Consider the following 26,122-nt stretch of genomic DNA (forward strand, 5'->3'; position numbering starts at 1 on the left):
ATGGGTCTTTTGTGGCGCTAATGGAAACCTACTTTCCAGTTTGTGTATGATAGGTACTAAACAGTTAAGTAAGACAAAATGTTAGGTGTAAAAGATAAAATAAAACACTAAATGGAATGATGTTACACAGCCGCTGAGTTTGCTATTTTAACGTCAAGTTAAGAAAGAACTCTTAGGCTATTAAGACAAATCTTGCGATACCTCAATTATGGGAATCTGTTACACGGTTCAAAGATATGGGTAATAAGAATATTACCGAAGATACGCGCAAAACATGACTCTTCCTTTGCAATCGGGTTAAAATGTACAGTAAGTTAAGAATAAAAGAAGTGAAATCGACCGGTTTACTAACGCTATGTGAAGGATTTCCCCTTCGATAAATAAAAGGTTTCCACTGAAAGAGAGCATGTAACTAATACATATATTTCAAGCTGTGAGGAGATTTAGATTCAATATTCATAACCCGCCTTTGAAAGTTTTAGGGAGAATACCTACGTACAACACATACTTTTTTAATCTTTATTTAATTAAGGTACTTTTGTCTTTAAGACATGTCAGTCCCATCGGATCGGATCTATTTTTTTTTTGTATTCGGACAAATTTATAAAAATATTTTCTTGAAATCTAAAAAAAGAAACAGCCGTGATATTGTCGTCATTGTTGTCGAAGATAAGAATATTATTATTCTTTTAACGAAACCAATTTCGAAGGAAGGAAAACAAATCTTAATTAATCTCAAGAAACTGGTTTCGAAATTTGGTTTCAAATGTGGCAAGGGTAAATAAAAGCAAACATATCTAAAAACATTTATTAAGACGTCCGGTACTTAAAGTACATTAAATATTTTAATATCTACATATATTTAATATCTGTCATCATTTTTACATCACTATTTATTCTATAAGGTACTTCGAAATACTTTCATACATAAAAATGTAAACTCTTGTTATTATTCACTGGTAACCCTGTAGTATTAAATATTGTAAATTATTTTAAAATACACAGAATAAAATTCAAAAATTGACATTAAAAATATGTACAAGTTGATTTATATAAATATGACTTTTAATAGCTATCTAATTATTTATTATTGCACTAAAACAGGTAACACCGTAAAATTGAAAATACTTTGTTCATGTTAATTTTTTATCTTGGTCACACTTAGAACACGCATACTTAAACATACAAAAACTTTCAGCCAATCACAATCGATTTTCATATTGACCCTATCACAAATGATTGGCTGAGAGCTTTTTAAAGAATAATAAATTAGCCGTATCTTAATAATGACCAAGTAAAGATAATACTAAATTACTTATTTTGAAGTAAGCTTTTAAAATTTATTCAAAGAAAGACCACTTCGCAAAAGGCTTATTTTATTTTAGGTATTATAATAATATAATAACTCTTGATCTTTGTTATTAATTAGGTACTTATATTTGTTCTTCAAGCGTGCGTGAATTGACCATATTTAAAAGAAAGATGATAAATATTTATTTAAATGAATGAAAATATAACAATACTTGTATATTGGGTAGGTAACTTTAGGTATTAGTTGGCACACGTTAACTCACTTTAATCTAGTTAAATTACAAAAAATCATGATGAATTATAATAAGTTGTACTGATATTTGTGCTATTAAATTTAAAGGGAAAAAAATAATTTTGAAAATCTCATTTTGTGCTAGAAACCGTTAAAAGAACACCTATATATCTCAAAAATATATATATAAAATGTCGGCACATTAAAAAAAAACCTCTTTCAAATTTTCGAAAGATCGTTATTTTAGAACAAATGCTCTGATAGGAACTTCTCGAGGGCGTGGTAGAGATGTGGTCTTACTCCGATCAAACCATGATCTTCGTCTGTGTAGCTCTGTAACAAAAATATAATAACATCATAAACTCAATAATAAATTGCTTAATGAGCATGAAATTAGGTTATTTTGAGAAAATGAATAATTGAGAAAGTACTGAACTAAACTGAAAAACTTGCGTTAAAATATTCATAAAGCAAATTAAGTACCTATGTAGCAGGGATTATATTATGGCAGTTGAAATGATCTGCCGATCTCTCGGGGAAATAGGCATGATCTTATGTATGTATATGTTTGTTCCGCCTGCCAGTCCACCAGCCAATGAGATAGCAACTGTTGTTAGCTGTTACTATCTCTGAATATAAATTCCATAGCTTTATGAAGCCATAGTTAAAAAAATTGTCATAAATTAAGATTCTTTTTGAAGGCGATGGGCTAGCAACCTGCCACTATTTGAATGTCAATTCTATCTTTAAGCTTAACAGTTAAACGTGGCATGCCAGTCTTTCAAGACTGTTGACCCTGTCATGCCCGCAAGGTCTATAGACGTAATTATATGAATGTAGGAAGGAGAAATGTAAATGTATGTGAAATACCATCTGCGTGAAGTATACGTCTCTCCGCTGCAGCAGCCTGGAGATCAGCATGGCGTGCTGGTAGTGCACGTTGTCGTCAGCCGTGCCGTGGATCAGGAAGTAATGTTTGTCGCGAAGGGAATCCGCCTGAAAAATAGCAGTAAAAGTTTAAGATAATGTGTCGGTTTCTTCATCTTTAGATGTTTTCTAATTAGTAAGTACTAAACACAGTTTAAATGTGAACTACTGGACAAGGTATCTTCGATAAAACCTACCGAAAGTAGAAACTCGTGTGTGTTTGCTAAAACAGATTGAGTGGAAGAAAGTAGAAAGTGACCTGTTCTAAAGAAAATTCTTGCTTATAAACGCAGTTGATTAAAATTTGATGAATCATCATACCTAAGGTAAGACAGAATATGTCTGACCAAATTATAAAAAAAAAACTCTGTCCTTTACTACCGGCCCTTTTGAAATGGGTTGAATCTTGAAAAGCTAGTAGAAATATGACAACTAATACTCACTACTTCATCAGATAATAGCGAAGATGATAAATATCCTTCGGGATTGTTGGCTGGAGTGTCCATGTACCGTTCCGTGTAAATAGTGTCTGAAAAACAAAAAAAAATAGAATTAATGATGATGATATGAAACCCCTTAAAACGAATATCTTAATTTCACCAAACAAGAATACACACGGCCTGTCCAATGTCAAGACTTAACAGTCACACCGTATTCCCATCGTGCTCTTGTTTCGTCACCATTAGCAGATCTTTTATTATCTATTACGTTACTGAAAGCTAGTCAAAATGAACAACACAAAATCGCATTCAATCAGGAGAAACATTCTTCATTTAAGTATTACCGCCGCTATGCAATGCTACGAGTATCAGAAGTCGTTAAAAATATGATACCTGTAGCGGCCGTTCAGCTTCCATGTACAAACAGACTCTTTGACTTAACATTTTAGATGGCCAAAACTGACAGACTTATAAAAAAATCGAAACTAAGACAAGACGACGATAAGACGCACCTTGAACAGGCAAAATTCTGTTTTAATTCAGTCACGACCTAACAGACCCTCGGCCCGTTCATTACCATTATTCGCTTCTCAGTTGATTGTGAACAAAACAAGGGCATACCATAGAATCGCCAGTCGACCACGGGCGCGACGGCGGCCGCGCACTGGAACACGCCGCCGCCGCGAGCCAGCGCCAGCGAGGCGGCGTACCCTCCGTACGACCAGCCCCAGATGCACGTGCGATTGCTGGCCAACCACGGCAGGAGGGTGTGGAGACTCCTGGTATAATATAAAAATAATAAATCTTTATTTTTTCTTCTCCCACATTGAATTACAGAGTAAAAAAATAAGAAGTTAGGTGAACCATGCAGTTACAGAATAATGATATATACGAGAGACTGGTGTGGAAAACCTGTATGACAGATTAGATTATAGATTAGTTTGTAGATTTTACATACAGATCCAGAGGATGAATTAAAGTAGTTTGACTAAGTAAATATACAAATGGAGTCCGAATGGCACTGGTGGACTGGGAAGACCTAGATGAACGTACCTTGACCAAATCGGAGACGTTCCGGTATAAGGTCAGGTCAATAGTACCCGAAACCGACGAGCTTGCATGAAGAGATTTATGAATGTAAAGAAGCAAAATAAGTATGCAGGGATCGTTGCAATTGAAAAGATCAAGTCTCTCTTATGCCTCCGGGAAAAAGGAGTGTTTATGTACAAATGTACATACAAACAAAGGTAATGTAAAATAAAAAAGAATGTCTCTTTTCCGGAAAAGAAGAAAGAACCTGCATCTTTCCACTTGCCAATATCCTTGCACTTCTTTTGTTTGTCGGTTTAGGGTCATTAGATTTTAAATATGTTGATGTACAGTAATGCGTCAGAGCTTCAGTGGTCAATGGTCGATGCGACATCTACATTTGGAGCATCAGTTCCACCTCTAACAAGACCATTAATGATTATAACATGATAACCAGAAAACTTATATGTCACACAGATTTTTTCTCATTTGCAGCCTATCGCAAATTCTTCCACATCAATATTCAATAATAACCACTCCAATATAAATTGCGCAATTTACCCATGAAATTTATCTATCATCACTACAAAAGAGAAGGAGAACACTCATACCTCGTGGCATTAATCTGGTCTTCCACTTCCACCGACCCCAGTCGCCGGTTCAATGCGAACATGTTGTCGACTCCATGAAGACCAGACCCTCGCCCATCGATTCTAGCCACGGCGATACCGTGACGACTCACAAGGGAGGTACCCCAGTCAAGCAGCCACTCTTTTGTTACTAAGGCCGTATCAGGACCTCCGTATCTGGAAAATCACACGGTGTTTAAGCTAAAAAATAATAATAATTTACTTTTACCCATAACTACTTGGTTTTATTACAAGAAGATAAATTGCGTTTTTTTTTTCGGCTTCAGCCTATTGATATATGCCTTGTGGTACCCGGCAATAATAGCATAAAGAAGCCCACTGTGTATCTTTCCCATAAATCGTCGTAAAAGGCGACTAAGGGATAGGATTTTATACTTAGAATCTTATTTTAGGCTTTGAGCTAGCGATTTGTTTCTACTTGAATTTCAATTCTGTCATTAAGCCAAACAGTTGAACGTTGCCTATCAGTCTTTTCAAGACTGTTGGCTCTGTCTACTCCGCAGGAATATAGACGCGATTATATATTACATACATAATATATGTATCAGCCTATAGCTTAAAAGACCGTTTATTTGATAAGATGATTCATGCGGGAAAAACTAATGGAAACCTTAGAAATAATCTATATTTAATAAGTTATCATACGGTTTTACAACTCTGCCTGATTTGGCTGTGTATATTAAAAATCCGCGATAACTAGATTTGAAACAAAGACGTAAAAGTCTTATTGAATATCTGATTGGTCTTTAGCTTTTTAAAACTGGTGTATCTAAAGTAACAAAATACGAGGTATAAGACTTACACGTAAACCAGTAATGGAACATTAGTGCGGTTCTCATAGTCTGCTGGTGCCTGGATCTGGACATCGATTTCTGGCAGACCTGCTCCCGAAGGTACAGACAAACGGATGGTCGCAGGGAGGTCTAGTGGCGCCACAGCTTCGGAGAGTTGGCTGTTGTCCGCCCATACGCGAATCAGTTCGCCTGTCTGTAAACGACAAGTGATATTTCATGAAGGTATGTGATAGAGTAAATACTAAATTCTGGTGTACCTCACATTTTAATTAAACAGTACGGGTTGGAATTTCTTTATGATAAATGATTCAGGCGCCCTTTTTGCGAATTACATACTAACGTCAACTCATCAGCTCGATTGATGTGAAACTATGTACTCGTAGATGCTGTGAGTAAACAAAACAAACTAACCGTGTTGTAGATGTACACTTCGGGTAGATTAGGTCCCAAACAGTTGACAGTAAGCAGGTGACCATCCCTGTTCATTTCTCCGTCATTGTAAAGGCACTCGCCTTCTGAAGGCTGGACTTGGCAAGTGAAGCATGAGATGGCGCCGGCAGAATTCACATTGTAGATGTGTTGTTCAGCGGTGTCGTTGACGTGGGTTGCTTTGTACCAGCTGGAATGTTTAAAAGTAAGAATGTCTTTTATTCAAGTTAAGAAAGGAGATAGAAAGAATAAAAACATTAATTATTTGTGTAAGGCAAAGTAAATTGAAAGATTTTACCATATTTTCCGTTAGTCGAAACGCTAATTTTGATTCTTCTAGTACAAGCTTTTTTAGCACATCTGGCCAATATATAATAGCCAAGGAAAGGCTCAAAAGTCATCGAGGCTAAAGCATATCATCTTAAGATTCTTTAAGCAATGGGCTAGAAACCTGTCAAGATCTTAATATCAGGCTTTTGGCACAGTTTAGTTCGTAATGTATAAAGACATGTTATTAACCATATATTATTCAAATTTCTAAGTTCAACTAACGTGGAAGTCCACCTTAAAATAGTAATGACGGTATGTGTGTTGTTGCAGTTTTGGATAGTCCATAAACTACCAGCAGGACCTTGAGACCTGGACTACTTACTTGTACCTCACGCTATCTAAATATTTATGTTTTATAGAAAGGTTGATGAATGTTTGGTGTCCCGTTAGGTAACCGGTAAAATGATGCATTCAACTCACATGATATCATCGGTAGTCCACCTCAGGATACCAGTAACGGTGTGAGCGTTATTGATGCGGTTCTGGAGGGTCCACAAACTACCAGCAGGGCCCGCTGAGACCTGGACCACTTGCTTGTACCGCACACCATCAACAGTCTGAAAATGAATACCCAATATCAATATTAATGAACCAATACATATCAAAACAGCAAACAAATTATTGTCTGTTTATACTGGCCAATCTGCTAAACTACCAAACGGATTTTGTTTGTTTTTTTTTTTTTTTTTTGCTGTGCAACTTTTATTCCTTGGTAACAGTATAGGGTATAAGTTTTTTATGACATTTAATACAGCGACGAACAAAACCTTCAGGAGTAAAATAGGCTTCGTTACTAATATATTTTTTCTGGTTAATTCTACAAGAGTGGAACTCTCATAAGGATTCTTCCATGCCCCAGACCATACTGTACTAAAACGCCTCAAAATTCAGGTTTTAGAAGGGTACTCACAGCTGGGAGTATTGTTATAAAAGATGTGCCTTGTTCGTTGAAAATAAGTGGGATGTTGTCAATCCATCCATTGCTTTCCGTGTACGAGAAAATCTGAAAATTAAAAATTAATATTGAGAAGGTTTCTTTTTCATAAAATAAAACATAAGTACCTGCAATTAATCAATATAATTCTTTTGAAGAGAAAAGAACATACATATAATAGATTTATGTATGTAAAATATAACTCATGCTAAGTCCAGAAAATCATTTCTTGTTATATAAAATTCTTATATTTAAGTATATGTACATAAATTTTTCAATTAATGAAATCCCTGTTTTTGATGTCACAAAGTACACGTACCCGCGAGCAGTTAGAAAGATGAGTGCAAAGTTCGACCACGAAGGTAGTCTGAGCACGGTTTGTCCACATTAGCGCAATGACGTCATTGGTCACGAAACGAACTGGCTTCAGGATGGGCCTGGAATCATCAACATAGGTACAAACATATAGTTAAGTTAATATCCTTTTCGGGGTAGACAGAGCCAACAGTCTCGAACAGATAAAAAGGCCACGTTCAGCTGTATGGCTATACGTAGTGCCTTGTGGTTTACTAATACTGCTTTCAATATAAGCATTCATCTTGTAAAGGTTGCAGAATTCAGACGATTGTACCTTTGTGTAAAAACTTGTCTTACCCCATCTAGGATCATGATCATAAGCGCACCCTGGGCTCCTCTCCAAAAGTTGAAGTGAGGCAGGTGACTATCACCTAGTCGATGAACACAAATACGTTTTTACCAAGTTAAAGTAAATATATACATAGTCTTGTGGTGAAGAATCTTCTTATCATTGTCAATAATTAAAACTTTAATTTTAATACCTACTCATTCAAATCCTCCGGAGCTTCAAAGGTGGTGTCTTCGAAAGTGTCCACGTCCACAATGGTAACACTAGCCGTTGGGTTCGTGGTACCAGACTGAAACCACATAGTTATTTCATGAATGTAAATACAGTTTGATTTCAAAGATTCTTCAACGTTATTGATAAGACCCCTTTTCCCGAACGTCGACAAGTTTACCTTCTCTTTCTTCCTACCTTTAAGGTTAACTTCAGAGTAAGAGAAAGAGGGAAGATAAAACATATGCCTTGTCAAGATTCGTGAGTAATCCTCCTTGGTCTGCGATCAGGTGCGCAGATCAGACAAAAGTCCGTACGCATTTATTTCATCTTCCTACTCTTAAACCATAATTGAAGGTCGGCCCAGAGATGTCATCATCGAATACATTTCATCATTTTTAATTATCAATTTATTATCAATAAGGTATATGGCCGTGATGAAGCGTACAAAATTAAACACGCCTCTCTTTCCCTGAGGGATTCAGGGCTTAATTTTACCACTTGCCTCGATCTATGCCTACTTCTTTCGCTTTCATCCATAACTCTCTAACATGGAAGCTGGTCGACTTAAGGTAGAGTTAAGGGTCGATTGTATTTAAAGGAAAAAACATGTTTCCAGAAATAAAAAAGAATGGTTACATAGTTTTTATATTAGGATATTTAAAATACCTTAGGATAGCGGATATCATGATGCTGAGTGTACTGGTACATGACAGAACCGGGGACGCCATAGTGCGGTACCCTCATGACTCTCACGTCCGTGTCGTTGAACGTGGCGTACGCGATCTTAGTTCCGTCCTCAGAGAACCAGAGGGCGCTGTTAGATGAGAATACCTCCTCTGAAAAAATTAATAGGTCACAAAGAAATTAATTTGGAAAACTCTCTTTCTAAAATGTACTATCTTTTATCTTTTCTTAATTAAAGTAGAAAGAGTCTGTAATGGCATTAAAAAATTACCCTCAAGTATTCCCAATTTCTCAAGCAAATAAAAGTTTAGTACAAAAGATCACAGACAGACAAATGGAAAGTGAGAAAGCACTTTGCAAATTTGAAGTTTTTATTCTCTTCTCATAAATAAGACGTATCGGCACTACTTGAGTGCAAATAAAACAATTAGCAAAGAGTTGTTGAAGCTATCCTTAGCTTAAAATTTATTGGGATCTTTATGTAAAGTAGTAGGTAGTAAGTATTGGTGAATGTCACAGTATTGCGACTTCATAATGTGTTTAATCTCAATTGTGAGATTTATTTGATAGCTTAACAAATGCGCTTGAAACTGCGTGCAAGTCAAGACAACTACGCATTATTGTTGACGTTTAAGTAATATTCCAATTTCTACGAGTGCAACCTTATCTCCAAAATAAAATTTTTTAGAAATAATTTAATTTAATTTTAATAACAAATATCAATTTGTTAGAAAAAATATTATATTTTGGATGATAAAAATAATAATCATAATCAATACAAGATAAGATATAGCAACGAACCTTCATAAACCCAATCAGGTATACCATGGTAGATGACATTGACCAGTCCTGTAGTAGTAACTGGTACTGCATCAGCGGTCAAGTTGGCTTTGTAGTAAATGTTGTTCAGGTACACGAAGGCCAGCGAGGTTCCCGTAGGACCCCAAACGAAATTCTGGAGCAGCGCCTCTGTGTTCCTGGTAACACCCGGAGGCAAAATTTCCACGGGGTTGCCAGAAACTCTATTGATCGCAGCGTATTCGGCAAGGAAACTGTATCTGTACAGCTGAAATAAGTAATTATGTGTTAACGGGATTGTCTGTAGAATAATAGGGCCCGCCAGCTGATTTATCCCGACAAATATATATTTATTTATTTATTTAACAAATCCCGTGATTTGCGTTCGCCACGGGAAATACGGTAATACCTCATACTGCATCCCTAAACCACATAAAAGACTACATGTCAAATTCCAAGGTATGTGATGCACGTTAATATGTCATTTAGTCAATCAATCAGCCTCTTCCGTTAATGTTCAATCAATCATTTATATTTATATAAAGAAAGATAGGTCATAGTTATTGTTTGGCGTTATAATAAATATTGAAATTTAAACTAAGGTATTGTTTAAAGGTACTTAACTACCAGTTCTTTACTACATTTATCATCGTAAGCATGGTTTCGTAACCAGCCCATAAAACAATCGATGTAAAACCGTAATAAAACAGATAATATATGATTGTTCATGACTGATATTATCAAATTCATGAAGTTAATTATATATTGCTGTATTACGATCTTCAAACAATTAAAACATTATAAGATACTATCATAGGTGTCGGGTTCAAATCCTGGGCAGAGTATGATGAAAAAAGAACTTTTCCTGACTGGCTTGAATACTATGTTTTTATTAAATAACTATGGCATATTTGAGTTAGTATCCCACCACAAGTTTGGGGCAAGATCCATCTGTGTGATTTTTAAATATATAATTACATAATATCAAAATCAGTGTAACTTACCGGTATGACGTTGTAAGACAATGCAACTTCATCCCCATTAGGAGACAAAAGCACCGCTCTTGAAGAACGTTGTAATATCTGCAAACAAATAAACATTAAGTTAAAGCTACCCTCCTCAATAAAAAAGATTTTCAGATTAGTTAGACCAACGAGAATTAGTTAGGTTTTAATTTGTAAATCAAAATTTTACCCCGTACTGTAGGAATTATACGTTATAAGTAGTAAACTTAAAAAGTTAAATGTTAAAAGACAATTTAAGAAAATAGAAATCCCAGCGGAGCATGGCTTTCGCCACGCTGTTTGTATCGCGCCATTAACTATCGCTGTGCCATTTCACATTATAATAATATACCTATGGAGGAAAATAACTTACCTCAGATGTATTATAAACCAATGTCTCAGTTGTATTTGTCTCAACATCTAACAGAACTAAGTCACCATTATCGTTTCGAATTATAACATTGCTTCCTGAAATAAATGAAAACACATAAGTATTGCGAGTACTTATAGGTAACACAGATTAAGAAAATAATATAGAGAACTTATAAATTAAAGTTATTGCCTACTGGTACTGCCTACATTTTTCTGTCATCGATGACGTTCTTATAGACATTTTTGGTGCAATAATGGGGAACTTACATACATACATACAGATGGTCACGTCTATATCTCTTACGGGGTAGACAGAGCCGACAGACGTGAAAAGACTGAATGGCCACGTTCTACTATTACTACTAGTACTATTTAGCTTCATGATAGAATTGAGATTCAAATAGTGACAGGTTGCTAACCCATCGCCAAAAAAAGAATCCCAATTTTGTAAGCCTATCCCTTAGTCGTCTTTTACGACATCCATGGGAAAGAGATGGAGTGGTCCTATTCTTTTTTGTATTGGTGCCGGGAACCACACGGCACTTATGGGGAAACTTATTTAAACATAAGTCCTATGTTTCGATCATTCGTTTGTTGAATTCTGTACTGCTTGTGAATTATATATGAATTAATTCATTAAGCCTTTAGAGGCTGGATCATAAGTACATAATAAGAACAAACAAATTTATGCATTTCAGTCTCATTGAATAGAACTGGATTAGATCTCTTTGCAAATTATTACACCTTCTCCAAAGTCTACCATACTATTCTGACTATAGACTAGAAGACCTTTTTTATGTTTCAACAAACTTTTGACCACTTAGTTAAACTTTAATGATGTTTTATTCAGTTATAAATACTATTTGTAGTAAGCTGTACCTTCAGACCAAGTAGCATCAAAGGTTGGTGGGGAATATGTATCACCAATAATGTCCTCCAAATCGATTATAGTCTCAGGTGGAACCGTAACTGCTTCTGTTGTGGACTCAGTTGTAACTGTTTCTGTTGTAGAATCAGTTGAAATGGACTCTGTTGGTCCTCCAGTATCACCCCCAGGTGTTGTTGTAACAACTGGTGTTGTTGTAACAACTGGTGTTGTTGTAACAACTGGTGTTGTTGTAACAACTGGTGTTGTTGGCGGTGGTATTTCAATAGGCGTGGTAGCTTCTGTTGTGGAACTGGTCGGTACTGTTATTGTAGATGGCACTGTGGGTCCTGCAGTTGTTGATATGATGGGTTCTGTAGTACCACCGTCTCCTGTTGGTAGTACTACGACTAGTGTAACCACAACGGCTAGGACGACTAGCATGGCGACGAAACCAAGTATGAAAGTTAACCTTTTCTTTTTCTTCGCGGCCACCAGTACCTGTAATGCAAAAGATTTGGACTAAGTTATGCAAAAATGTAGACTATTTGATACATTATTGTAACTGAAGTATTTAGAACAGTATTCGTAAAACTAGTATTTTTATAGAAACTTAACCAACTTATTCGAATTAATCGTTTGAGTACAATCCACAGTATCCGTCTATCCGCCTAACCAATTATTATGAGCAAAATCCATCTCTAAATTTCGTGTAACTTAAAAATTGTCATATAAACATTGACAAATGAAGAACATTGCTCAAATCAATTAACAAGAAAAAAATATTCCAAAGCAAAACTATATGAAAATGTGCATGTCAAAAAAATACACAGGTACACATTAAAGCCGTGAAATTTTAATTGGATATTACACATAAATATTAATCTATCAATTTAAAAAACTAGTAAAATACATTCTTACCATATTCCATTTGACCAAAAGTCTAAAACAATAAAAGTTATGCAGCTAATAATTTAAACATAAATAATTAAACATTTTTGTAGTTACTACTTAATTTTATAGTTTACAACCTTACAGTTCCGCAAATCTGCGATACATCGCTGCTATTCAAAAATTTGGTACATTTGCTCTTATTCTGGCATTCGAAAAATTAACACGATTTGAGAAAACTTTTCACGGACATTTCGCCCTTAAAAACTAGAGGTACATACAAAAATCACTAATATGATCATTAAATCTCATTTTTATTACGCTTACCTAACATTCTTTATTGTATACATACTGACCGATAAAAAGCCGTTGACCTCTTCGCATTAGGTCTATCCACAGAAATAAGTTTATACCATTGCTAAAAGATATTATTGAAGACAACACACTACCTTTTCTCTTATCACCATTAACACTTAAAACATCACGATATAAACTGTTGCCACTGACACTACTCACATCACTCTGGGAGCCAGTACGTGAGACTTACTCACCGCTTGTAGAATGGAGGTAAGATAAGATTTTTTCATCTGAATAGTAACTCAGGGTTATCAATACGGTTATCGCTAAGTGTTTGTTTATTGAATTTGCGTAATTTTCAATTCACAAATATTATATACACAATTTTAGTATTGGTAGATGATTTGCGAATATTGTCTCTTTAATAACATAACTTATAGGTAGGTTCATGTTACTAGTTGTCTATTTGAGAGTGTCGGTTCTGTCTACCACGTAAGGGGTAAAGACGTATTACATGTATGTATGCTCTATAAATAGGTTTAGTTTTTCGAGAGGGTATTTATTTTTATTAACATATCTTTAACTTACTTTTTGGGGTGAGTTCGCTCAAAATTTATAGAGATATATTTTTAATGTCTAACCTTGTCGGTAGAATTCCTTGACGGATTCATTAATTTGATAAATTAACAGCTTGTTTCTTTTATTAGGTACAAGTAATGTTTTTTTGTCAATAACCTTGTATTCAATATTGAGAACAAAAGGAAATAAACCAGAAAAATAGTAAGTATATCTACATTATTTATTTTTTAATAAAAATTACACTGGTTTGCATAATACTCACTACACATTGTTGTAAAGATAGCAAGTCATGAGGACCTACCGTCTGTTTTACAATAAAAGTATTTTTATTTATTTTTTTGAAGATCATAACATTAAAAATATCATGTTTATACCTACATAATAACAATTATAAATCAAAAATATGCAACTACACTACAGGTACACGTTTTAGAAATTATTGTGATTGTGAAAATGAACCCACGGCATAAAGCTATAGCGTATTATTAAAATAAGCACGAGAACGCCCTGCCGTCGTTACAGTCACGGTTCTGCATCTGACAACATTTATAAGATCCTTGAACTCAAAATTTACCAGTTACTCAGTCATATTTTTTTCATCCTACTTTGAAAAAAAGAAGGACGAAATTTGTATGCTCGCTCACTTTGAAATACTTGAAACGATTTGAAAAATTGATTATTATGACAAAATATACTCCCCGAATACAAAGTAACAAATTATGTAAACTATAAGAGTAAATAAACTTTAAATGTTTTTAAGAATAGTTGAGATAGACATGTTATGTTAGCTGAATTAAAAATCTGTCATAAATATAAATATGACATATATATATTTAAAAAAAACCTACTATCGAATTATTTAATCAATATTATAATATATATTATTACTTATTTAAGAACTGATCAAAGATACCTAAGTATCTAGCTTAAAGATTTGGGTGGAAGGAATACTGCTCTTGCAAATACACTTATACATATTACAAGGCAATTATTTATTTATAAAATAATAATATAAAATAATAATAAAGGTTTTTACGTAATTGAGATGTCTTATTAAAATTTGTTTAAGCTAAAATTATTTCGAATGGCGCGTTAATTTTCTTCTGTTTATGAACCACTTTTTTTTCTTTCAGCCAGTGTCTCGACTAAGTACCAAGAAGTAGATTTACCTATGTTACACAAGTAGTAACGTTTTTTAGACATATTTTTAAGGAAATTGATATAATTCAAATTATTGTGGTAACTAACCTTTAATCAAATTAATACCATATTCACAGATGAGAAAAACATCTAACAAAAAAGTGTCCTCACTTTTATACGCCAATTTGTAATATACATATACCCAATCGGAAATTGATCCAAATGTTATTGATGGACGAATCAATTTTATTTGATTCTGACACTTTTTCAAAGCGATTAAAAGCTATAGATAGTAATATCTATGTATGTAACTGACACATCATTCCTACCTGGTCACTGGTGCCCATCTCCATAGTGGAATTGCTATTCTCCGCCATACTGCCTGCCGATTCACTCACATCTGCAAAGAAATTTATCGATTTAAAATATAGTAACACCATGTCATAAATAGTGGCTAAAGGGTTAGCTTTATAAACTTAGAATTCTTCTAGGGTAGCACTATTTGAATGTCAATTCCATTATTAAGCTAACAGCTGTGCGAGGCATTCAGTCTTTTTAAGACTGTTGGTTCTGTCTACCCCGCAAAGGATATAGACGTTATAATATGTATGTTTTTATAACATCATTTCATCTCGTTTCCATGAATGACACCTTGGGAATAAGTTAATTCAATTAGTGCATGTTTTTCATTTAGGCTGGAAGCGAAGACAATCATAGTATGTGCCAGGGGCTTCCCTTAACACGCAATTATAAATGTTAGCCAAAAGGAAGGCCTTACAAACGTGGGATGGACTAGCAACCAGCTCAGCAAGCAGTCCGCAGTATTCTTATTTACTTATCTTCTTAAAAATAAGCAATATTTAATTAGCATTATATTTTTATCAACAAAAATTTGAGCCTTATTTAATCCGCCGTAAAAATTCTTGATTATACGATATCCAGCGATAATATAATTGTTATACCTAATCTCAAATAATTATTACACCTGACTTATCAACACGTTGTTATCAACAACAGTAAGTCTTCATAAAATATATAAAGTGATTAAAACTTTGTATCATTTTTAATTTTTGCAATTGATTTGACATAGTTCATTTTTCATAAAATCAAAAAGCCTTTTTTTTCGAATACCTACATAACATACATAAACGTAATGTAAACCGTGACTATAGAATTAAAAAAATTAAGCATTTGTGGGTTCGGGTGTAGGATTCGGTTCCGCGTTATGGTCATGTAAACGTTAGTCAGTCTGTCAAAACTCTTATCACTGTCTCAATTATTATACAGTACTAGATATTCTTTACTAAAAAGGCGTTGGAAGTCCTTTGCTTTCAATTAACCAACAATGTTCACCAAACAGAGGTTAAAAATATGCTAGTTCAAATTTTGGACGTGGCATTATGTGTATCATAGATTCGATCCAATACGGATTAGGTTTACCTGCAAAGGTTGCGGAGGTCAGATGGGAGTCGCTTCGTGTAAAAACCAGACTCACCCAATCTAGGGTCCAGGATAAATGATGAGAATGCAACCGCGACTAAAACCAGGAGGAAGAAGAATTTATCATAGCTGGACTCAAACCTGAGGAAAAACCTACCAAAGTGTAGAGAAAAGTGATGAAAAGTGGACCCAGGAATCGAATGGCAACCGTTTATGATGCGACTAGGAACTCGCGAAAATGATTTAGTAAAAAAGTTTATAGTAAAAAAAAACACAGGACTTACCAACACCAAACTGAACTAAGACCGGCCCGCGGCCGACTTCTCTAAGAACTGAGATCAATTATTCGATTATGTAGATATCATTGATACTACACTATCACATAGATAGGGTTTAACTGTTTATCAAGACTATGATAATTGAATTTTGATTATGTAGATATTGGGCGATTACGTACTAAAACTGATATTTTATTAACTAAACTAGTAACATGTGCACTAGTTTTGTTATTCTCTCTTATCATAGCATATTCTCGATAGCTTATAAGCTAGGTATTTGCTTCAAAAGTCCTTGATTAAAATAATAGAGCCAGCTTATCTTGGTACGATACTCTACTGTGCATCTCTCATCCATGTAACTATTCCCACGCTTTTCTTGATTGCCAGGCTTCGTGTTCGTCTCAAGAACCCCGACTTCGACCATATTAAGTTGGAGGTTTATCCAAAATTCAGTTTCAATAACTTTTTATCGAACGTATTGATGCTATAAAGTATATTTGTATGTTTCAATCGATTCTCTCAAATGAATCGATTTAATCGGGTTTTATTATGCATAGCACATTTATTTTCAACTGATACAATTTCGTTATTTATCACTTTTCTGACATTTTTAATGTTCTCCATTGATTCCTATTCAGCAATTTGATAACAAATTCTCAATCTTAAATAAAATTCCGATCGTGAAATGAGGTAAGCGAGTTCCTGTGTTTACTAACAGGGGTGCAACGAAATGGAAAGATTACTACGCTCTTCCATTTCCGCAGACGGCTTTGGTACCTCTCAATTTCCCTCGTATTATAATCTTTTCCTTTACATATTTAATTTCATCATGTGACTCCTGAAATCCTTGCTCGTTATACGTTTGCGCTTATTACCAAAAATTTAGGATATTTATAAATTGGGTTACATTTTCTTATGTTTTATCTGACCCGATATTTACATTAGTCTTCATCCTTATTCACATTTCGATTTTAGTGTGCTACGAGTAAAAGCATAAAACCATTCTACGTCCCTCTATAAGCTTAATAAATCTCGTTTGGCTATAAAAGGCATAGTGTTATTATATAACTTTCTAAATTATAATTGCCGATTGTGATTGCGATGAAACTCATTCGTTTTATTAATTACTTTTCTACCTATAAATTTTCATCGGATCATTTGATCAAAATTTAATGCAACGCTTGTTCTCATTCTTCCGTAATAGTTTTATGTTGAGCAATTATTCGTGAGGTTAGTGCAAATGCAGGCCTATTCTGAAACCGATGTCACGTCACTACACACTTCGATTGTAAACACTAGTCGTTCACCTTAACTTTTAAATTATAACAAAATTGTAAATATGTATCTCAAAACTACTCATCCGATTTTGATGCCCCCTGAACTTAAAAATTCTTTCCACAGATGCTACATACATTTTAAATTTATCACGTTACAAACAACATACTTAGGTACATAGTCAATTAAAACATCTTTAAATATGAAACACGGTGAATACATTTTCTGCCATATAAAATAGATAGCTCTTGGACTGTTACTTTATTCTTTTTCTTGGACTTGACGTTAGTCCCGGGTACATAAGTATACCTATCTCTTTGGAGAAAAGCCCGGGGTGCGCTTTAAATTAATGCTATAAATGAATGAGATCTGTCTGGTCAAATTCATCTGCTCTCACATCACTCGTACATTAGCCGTAATTACAGCTAATCGCCAAGATTAGTTATGATCTGGTTCTAATGTGATTATTAGGCGCTGGCGCAACTGCAAATTAGAATTTCATGGTCGTATGATTTTGATGAATGCGTTAAATCAACTTTCCATGGAAGATCTTATTAGACATTTTTTTATTATGATTCTCTCTTGTAAAAGTTTCTTAAAACTCTTCTATAGTATCGTATATAAAAAATAACGTGTGTGCTTGTAACAAAGGTCGAGACGATACGCAGATTTCTATTTATTACTTAAGATAAACCTTAAATATCTAAATGATTTTAAACATTGAGATAAATGTACTTAAAGCCCAAACACATGCCTCTTTAAGTATATTTATTATTTATTACTGCGGTATTTCATTCGCATAGCTGTTTACCATCTCCACAACGTTACACAAACGCAAACAAACAGATAATTACACAAATATTTTCTTACTGTTACACAAGAGTTCAACAAAGAACTCAGAAAACAGATGTCCTTATAAAATCGTCCCCAGCAGATCCAATCAATTGGGGGGCCTGCAGGGGGTGGCCCCGGGGGGCTTTCCATCACGAGTGCTTCTGATTATTTCTCGGCCAGTAATTACACAACTGGAATCCAATCATGCTGTTTGTTGTCATATCGCACAATGGTTATACTTTAATAGCATCTTTCATCGCCTTGATAAAAGATTTTATTTATTTCAACTTTATGCACGTAAAATGTACAACAAGTGGACTTAATGCCACAAGGCATTCTCTGCCAGTCGAACTTTTGGACCAAATTCACCAGATTTTCTTAGTTCGTTCTTTTGACGCAGTAGTAAGGTACCTATTAGTACCTAAGCACAAGGTCCCGGGTTCAAGACATTGGTAAACTGAACCAAACATCCATGTTCAGTTGGAGGACTTCATTAAGGAATTGTTCTGCATATTTATTATTAGCTTTTTCTCACAGCTTTGCTAATACCACGGACACTCTTGCCACACGAAAAGTACAAATTCAACAGTTTGCAAATTCAACCTAAGTTTTACCTAAGTAGTCCGAGAGGCAAAAAAGTTTAATTTCTGCTAAAGTTAAGCAGAAGTTTTCTTTCAAAACTCATCATCATTATCTTCACCTTATCTCGTTGGGGTCTGTGCAATAACTTTTACACTGAAATCTGATGTTATTAAAACGTTATTCGTAATGGATTCAAAAATAAAAGCCAGTGCAGTTCTTAGTGGAAACGAAACGAGTAAAGAATATTTTGGTTAAATTCTGGTAAGTTTTTTATTATGAAAATCGTTGGTTATGCAAGATTTCAATGTGATTGAAATTTATTGCCTTAGGTACTCTCATGTCAGCATTTTAGAAGCAGTTTAACTAACGTGGATTGTGAATGAAGCGAAGGAAGTATGCAGAGATCGTGCCAAGTGGAAAGATGTAGATAGTCGCTGCCTACCCCTCCGGAAAAAAACGCGTGATTTTATGTAGGTATGTATGTATATTGTATGTTTTACCTAACGTCCATCTAAGTACGCCGTAACGTTGCCGTAAATGTTTAATCAATACGAGTATGTAATTCATTACATAATGCAGTTACCTAATTGGTTTGCTGAAGAAAAATGATTACTTTCGGGAGACCATATGTTTTTCACTATTAGTTTTTAAAGTCTATTACCATGTCTCAGTGTTAAACATACTTACTGAACTTTGTTTGCGCGGTTTCTATTCATTGCTTTGTGGTTGATAAATGCGGATGTACCGTGTTGTAATTAACATGTCTCGTAATGTTCACGCCTTTTTGTCGTCAGCCAAAGCAATTAAGGTATACCTATATTACACAAACTAAAGTACAAACCATTTCCCTTTTGTACAGACATCACCTAAATACAACCTCACTATAAGGACACAGATAGTACCTATAAGTTATCCTCTTGGTATTCTGGTACAATGGAATAAGATCTCTCCATCTCTTGGAAAAAGTGCATCAAAATATTTACCAAGGCAATCTCATTCGCCAAATCTTTTCCAAGTATCAATTAAATGCGATCTTCAGCGAATCTCGAGCGAGAATGTTACATCTAAATACAAACACGGAAATACTGTATCATCATCATTATCATCGTATCAGCCCTAATACATCCACTTCTGAACATTAGCCTGCCCAATGACTTCCACCTTTCTCTGTTAGAGGATACCTGCATCTGAAATACTGTATGATAAAGAGAAATAATGACACTTAATCGTGACCTAACAACACTTAATCGTACTTTGTTTTGGAGGTAACTGTAGAACATCCAGTAGGTAATATTGTTCCATTAAAGTAAGAGAAGTTTAAGATACTGTGAGACAAATATTTTCCGTATTAAAATGTACACAGACCGATACTCCATAGAATTGCTGTAACCAATGGCGTTGCATACTCATTACCCATCAATGGTGTTTGATTAATATGTCATTGATCAAATGTAAACAAATATAAAGTACACATTTTACTCTTCAATTCAATTTGATATGTTGGATACTGGAAAATATTTTAACTTTCTACAAATACATATATGTAGGTATATATCACATCTTTTTTTCTTACAGTGTGGACAGAGCCAGCAGCCTAAAAATACTGAAAGGCCACATACATAGCTGATTCTAACTCTAAAAGAAGAATGCAAAATTTATTAGCCTTTCCCTTGATTTACTTTTTAAATTGTTTTCTCTTTCTTTGCTTCTTTCTTAAACACTTTATATTTTTCTTTAGTATTAGACCAGCATGAAAGATTGCGCAAAAACAATTTAGCATTTCTCTTGCCTTTTACGACATCCATGAGCAAGAGATGAAGTTGTTCCGTTAAATATTTCCCTTTAAAAATGTTACACTCATTAATTTATCTTCAAAAATGATAAACTCACTAGCTTCACACGAATTTACAACGATTAAGTAATTAATAAAAGTGAAAATCTCTCTTGCATCAACGGTGTGTAGTGTACCTTTTATAAGCAGTTAGCACGTCGTTGCCTAAAGTAGGACACAAAGGCGACACTCCACGCATAGTCTATCCATTCGAATGCATACAATAAGAACTAACAGGTGTAATTTGTCAAGCGCATCAAAAGAATTTTAAACAGGTTTTGTTTGAGTGACTGATATCATACTGTCTAACTAAAAAACGGTTAATAAATTTATTTTCATGCCTTTTTCCTGGAGAAAGAGTCAGAAACTACATCTTTCCACAAACCACACCCCTTTCAACTATCAGGTACGGGTATTCTGAACTTAATCTTCAATATCTTCAAAAGCTCAACTTTTTTTAAAGCTATTATTTAAGTATGTAAGCTGATATGTTCAATGCATAGAAATCAAAATAATAAATAATTCCAATGTATCGCGTCAGTAAGAACAGATGGATAAACAAAGTATTTCGTATCTATAAAATTCCATTGTCAATTCAAGCATATGTCTTTTTGAAAATATTTTTGTTTCATTGTCTTTTAACCTTAAAATCCATATTCATCCATATTATTATTACAAAGATAAAAGATTTATTTTTTGTTTTAAGTTTATGAAAAATGAACTCAATCAAAAACTGTATTTGGCACAGAACCAATCAAAACGAAGTCAGAAGAAGTCTCTGTTTGAGCTGCATAAAAGTGCACAGGACCAGTTCTTTATAAAAGTCTGTAATATTTTTATATTGTTCAAACAAATTGAATATCCTCTTTCGTATACTAAGTATGACAAGTTATAATTATACTGTATTCTCTGCTCACCAACGCTTCTGGGGTTTTCCCAGTAAACAAATAACTAAATATCTTGTCTATATTTTAAATACGACTAACAATCTACTATCAAAGTATTTACTAAAAGATTAATTTTAAAAAAGTAGGAACTTTAAATGTGTAATCAAAGTACAAAACAACATATAACCTGCAAGAATTGTTAAGTCGCAATTACGTAGCAGTTATTTTATATTATTATTGCCTACCCCTCCGGGAACTACCTACTCGCGTCTCCGCTCATTTCAAAGAATTTTTACATATGATAGTGTCGAGTATGAAAAATGACAATGGATACTTTTCTTCAAGTTTAAATGTCTTTCTAATCCGGAAAGAATAATGATTGCTATCTGATGATCGTGTTAAACCACGTGAAAGGACGGTTTGGATTAGAAACTTACTTTGGCTGTACCGAATAATTTAGGGGGGTTCTTAAAGTCACCTTAAATGCCAATTTAAGTGAAAATATTATCGTAATAAGGGATGCTCTAACGATTTCAGTAATACACCACGGTCGAAATATATTTTTAAGGAATAATGTAATTTTGTTTAAAGTACCTTGATTATAAAGACGGAGACGTCCTGGCGAAAGGTCAGGTCAAGAGACTATAAAAGGAGGAGCTTGCAAGAAGAGAGATTAATGTGGGTGAACGGAAAGATGTTCGCAGGCATCATGACAATTGGAAAGATGTTGTCTCTACCTATCCCTCTGGGGAAGAGAAGTGACTGTTTTGTATTTTATTATTTTATTATCATTATATTCTCTATTTTAGCCTCATCATACTTGCGACAGACAATTAACTGGTCTGTTTACATTTTCTGCAGTGGACTCGGCAACATTGACATGTATCGGGGATAAGGTCGTCGATGTAGCGCAGTTGATATTCAGGGCCCATTCGTCGCGCTGTTAGGTAAGAAAGAGAAATTTATCGGAACGTGATTTTTTTACAAGATAAAATACGATAGGACCTTTTTAAAAAAAACTTTAATTTAAACGATATGAAATAAAATGTTCTTTTGCTATTTTTGTCGTGCAAATAGAAACAATCACAATTACGAGCAGTTAGGTATAAATAATGTTAATTTTTTGGAGAATTTTAAATTACTTCTTTTCTTTTTACTAAACTTTTCACCCTTTCTTTTTTTAATCATTTAAGGGAAATAAAATCAGACCTCTTCTGGTCACAAAAATTTGCTTTTTGGGTACCTTGCTACCAATACGAATACAAGTGCTTGCCAATAAATCCTTGACTGTTCGAAAGTTCAAACTAATAATGCAGAACTAAACTCTAGTTTCAAAACTCTAAACTGAGTTAGCTCGAGTTAAGTGCTTGTTTATATACTAGAAACCTGTTTCAATATTCAGCACTTTATGTGAGATTTAGTTTGTTATCCGCTGGGAATTGAATAGACAATATAGAGGTGTAGGTTTAATGTCGGTGAGATTTTGAGAGCAAAATACATTTTTTGTTTATTTATGACACATTTTTATTTAGTAGCTATACGTGTTTTTTTATCTCAAGTTTTACGTTATATGTGCAAAAGATATTGAATATATACAATCGATTTGTATGTTGGCCACCTTTTCATTTGAATATACAAACTTACACCATCTTTTGTTGTAAAGGAAATTCTTGAACTACTTTTTACGATTGTATTTTTTTTTCTTTTTTAAGTCAATATCTATTTCAAATCCATTATCATGTCTTACGTAAAAATATACAAAATTAACATAACTTTCTAGGTTGTGTACTGTATGATTAGTGGAGCAGTACAATTTAACACATACATTACCTCAATAAGCATACACGTTATGTAAATGTAACCGAAAAACTATTCTTCTTATACCATATGTCAATTTATGAGAGGGCGAGTCTCCTCACTATAGAGGAACACATACACTATAGAAATTATATCTAAACTAATAATCTATTGAATGTAGCAAACACGTTACACCCGGAACCATAGTACCCACTAAAACTAATTTGGTACATGATACATAATTGGTGCAAAAAATTTAAGTACTTTAGTATACTTGAAGGTACTTGTGGTAAGATGGCTTGTTTTGTTCAAATGTCTCTTGTAGGCCTTGATTTCTATGTGGGCTATGATCTTAGTACAATCGACAGCTGGAACTCTATGTCGCAGTAATTTGTAGTGAATTTAGGTAGGTTAATATGCTGTTGACAGTACGCGCGCACATGGCGTTGATGACTGATAGGTTTGAGCAGAATAAACGCTACATTGTTAAAAATTGACGACATCTGTGGCGCAATAGCCAATTCATAAATCGTCCCCAGTTCGATATAAAGTTTTTTTCATAAAGTTTATTTCTTATGTCACTATTCCAAAACGCAAGTCTCAACAAAGTCTGGGATTAACATTAGGTCTAGCTCAAGCTGTGTGATTCGTCAATCCTAGACAACAACTCGTATTTACACAAGTTTTTACGCGCATTTGTATAATAATCATTGATGATATTTATTTTAATTTAGTAAAGCATGTCTGATTACATGAAAAGCGTGATAAATGTGGATGAAGCGAGAGAAGATGTAGTCTCCACCTACTAGTGGTTTTATGTATTTTATATATGCATGTAAAAATTTAATTTTTACTGTTTGATACAATCATTTCGGATTCGGATTTGAGTAAGAAGTCTAGTCTAAGTCTAGCTAAGACTGTTTCTTAGGGTTACTATGAATGAGACGTGATTTCATGTAAGTACCTATGTAAGTATATTACTTAGGTAATCTTATTTAAATTAATCCATTGCATTCTTATTTTTTCGACCATTGAAGTATCGACCTTACCTACATAAACTTGATCATTTCTAAAATTTATATTAAGTTATGAAATTTAAGGTGTAAAACGATATAGGTAATTCACTACAGTCTCCTTTCTCAATTTTACATTCTAACCACTTACTTTAAGGTCGATTGACTTAGCGAAACCAATTAACGATTTTATAATGATATTATTGGCGCTTAGTCAGCGAAAATCTTTATCTAAACACAATGACAAAAAATTTCATTACGACCTTCGTAGTGCAGTGGTACACGTCAGTCTATCATTCAGGGATTCTGAGTTCGATTTTCAGAACGGTGAAACATTTGTTTTCAGATAAGTAGGTAGGTATAACACTGTTTACCTGATGGATACCTATGTCAGCGGGACTTTATGCTTGTTTTATTTCAATTAAATTTATTTATTGCATCCTTAATGTACAGTATACAGGTCTTATTCTGGTTTATTTCTGTCTCTGCCGATTGGACCTACAAAGTAGCAATAACTGAATAAAGGTAATTACTGTTAAATCATAATATTCACTTTTTAATAAAAATAAAACTCTTTAAAAAAAATAATTACACAAACACAAAAAACACAAAAGAAATGAAATTACTGGATTCTATTTCCTGAAGTCTATTAAAGTCCAAAACTCACCCAATACTGTGAGGGCTGGTCATCAATCACGGATAAAACCACATAACTACTCCACATAAAAGTTTCAAAACTCAATTAACACCTATCTACTAACAATCGATTGATCCACTTTAATTAACTTTTGACATCACTAATCGATTTAACTCAACTGACATTTGACATCACTATGAATAAATTGGCGGCTTAACCCCACTGCGGTTACATGTGGCCATATTTTGTAAATAAACATGGAATTGACGATGAGGCCAGGCGTGAGTGTTGAGGCGTCGGCAGGCGGGGAGATACTGGCGCGAAATTGCTGCACTGCCTTATCCACTCGACTCTGCTCTCATAATCCGGCTTCAGGTTAATTGGACAATTATTGCTGGGACTGTAGCAACGAATTATTTAGAATAATTACGTATGTATCGCGGGGATTTGGGATCTTTAGAACGGGAGAGATGTGTCTCGTCTTTCCGTCAACCTTTCACACAAGCACTTTCGTATCAGACAGCTTCCCCTAGTTTGGACCATGGAAGTCACTATTGGCCATGAAGGTCAGACGAGGTCAGATGCTTTGTTTGTGTGTACAAGTAAGGTCATTTACTAGCACAATATCAAATCATGGCCCTAAGGATCCCTGGCTCCTTCCCAAAGGCAAACTTAACGCAACCGAGAAACATTAATAGGAGGACTATGGTTAACTTTTTGATATGATAATGCATTCATATCTTAGAGACAACTTTTTAACATTTAGGTAACTTTGTCTTTTTAAACACACGAAATATAGTGATTATTCCCAAAATTCCCATTGAAGAGAAACATCAGTATTCAGTAAATATAACAAAACATAAAACATTTAATCACGTCTATACAAGTATATACCCTTGCGGGGTAGACAGAGCCAACAGTCACGAAAAGACTGAAAGGCAAATTAAGATTCAAATAGTGACAAGTTTCTAGCTCATTGCCTA

The 26,122-nt window shown here is 34.3% G+C and overlaps 1 protein-coding gene across 4 annotated transcripts; it reads right to left on the bottom strand.

Moving 5' to 3' along the window:
- Positions 1-794: 794 nt before the first annotated feature.
- LOC106139237 (venom dipeptidyl peptidase 4) lies at positions 795-25,429 on the bottom strand. Of its 4 annotated transcripts, XM_060944577.1 has the most exons (19): positions 16,290-16,414; positions 14,895-14,965; positions 11,885-12,159; positions 11,673-11,848; positions 10,795-10,889; positions 10,422-10,499; positions 9,421-9,685; positions 8,602-8,771; positions 7,920-8,011; positions 7,396-7,513; positions 7,053-7,145; positions 6,563-6,699; positions 5,795-6,002; positions 5,392-5,576; positions 4,551-4,745; positions 3,532-3,689; positions 2,914-2,999; positions 2,414-2,539; positions 795-1,876 (listed from the first exon to the last, which is right to left on the bottom strand). In XM_060944577.1, exons 2-19 carry the CDS (start codon positions 14,940-14,942, stop codon positions 1,787-1,789), a joined length of 2,595 nt encoding a protein of 864 aa, XP_060800560.1. In that variant the 5' UTR covers positions 14,943-14,965; positions 16,290-16,414; the 3' UTR covers positions 795-1,786. The 4 variants fall into 4 exon arrangements, with proteins under 4 accessions (XP_060800560.1, XP_060800559.1, XP_060800558.1 ...); XM_060944576.1 differs by lacking the exon at positions 16,290-16,414 and adding an exon at positions 25,170-25,429 and having other exon boundaries at positions 11,673-12,159; XM_060944575.1 differs by having other exon boundaries at positions 11,673-12,159.
- Positions 25,430-26,122: the final 693 nt, after the last annotated feature.

Source organism: Amyelois transitella, chromosome 6, assembly GCF_032362555.1.
Source record: "Amyelois transitella isolate CPQ chromosome 6, ilAmyTran1.1, whole genome shotgun sequence".
In the NCBI taxonomy this organism is placed as follows: domain Eukaryota; kingdom Metazoa; phylum Arthropoda; class Insecta; order Lepidoptera; family Pyralidae; genus Amyelois; species Amyelois transitella.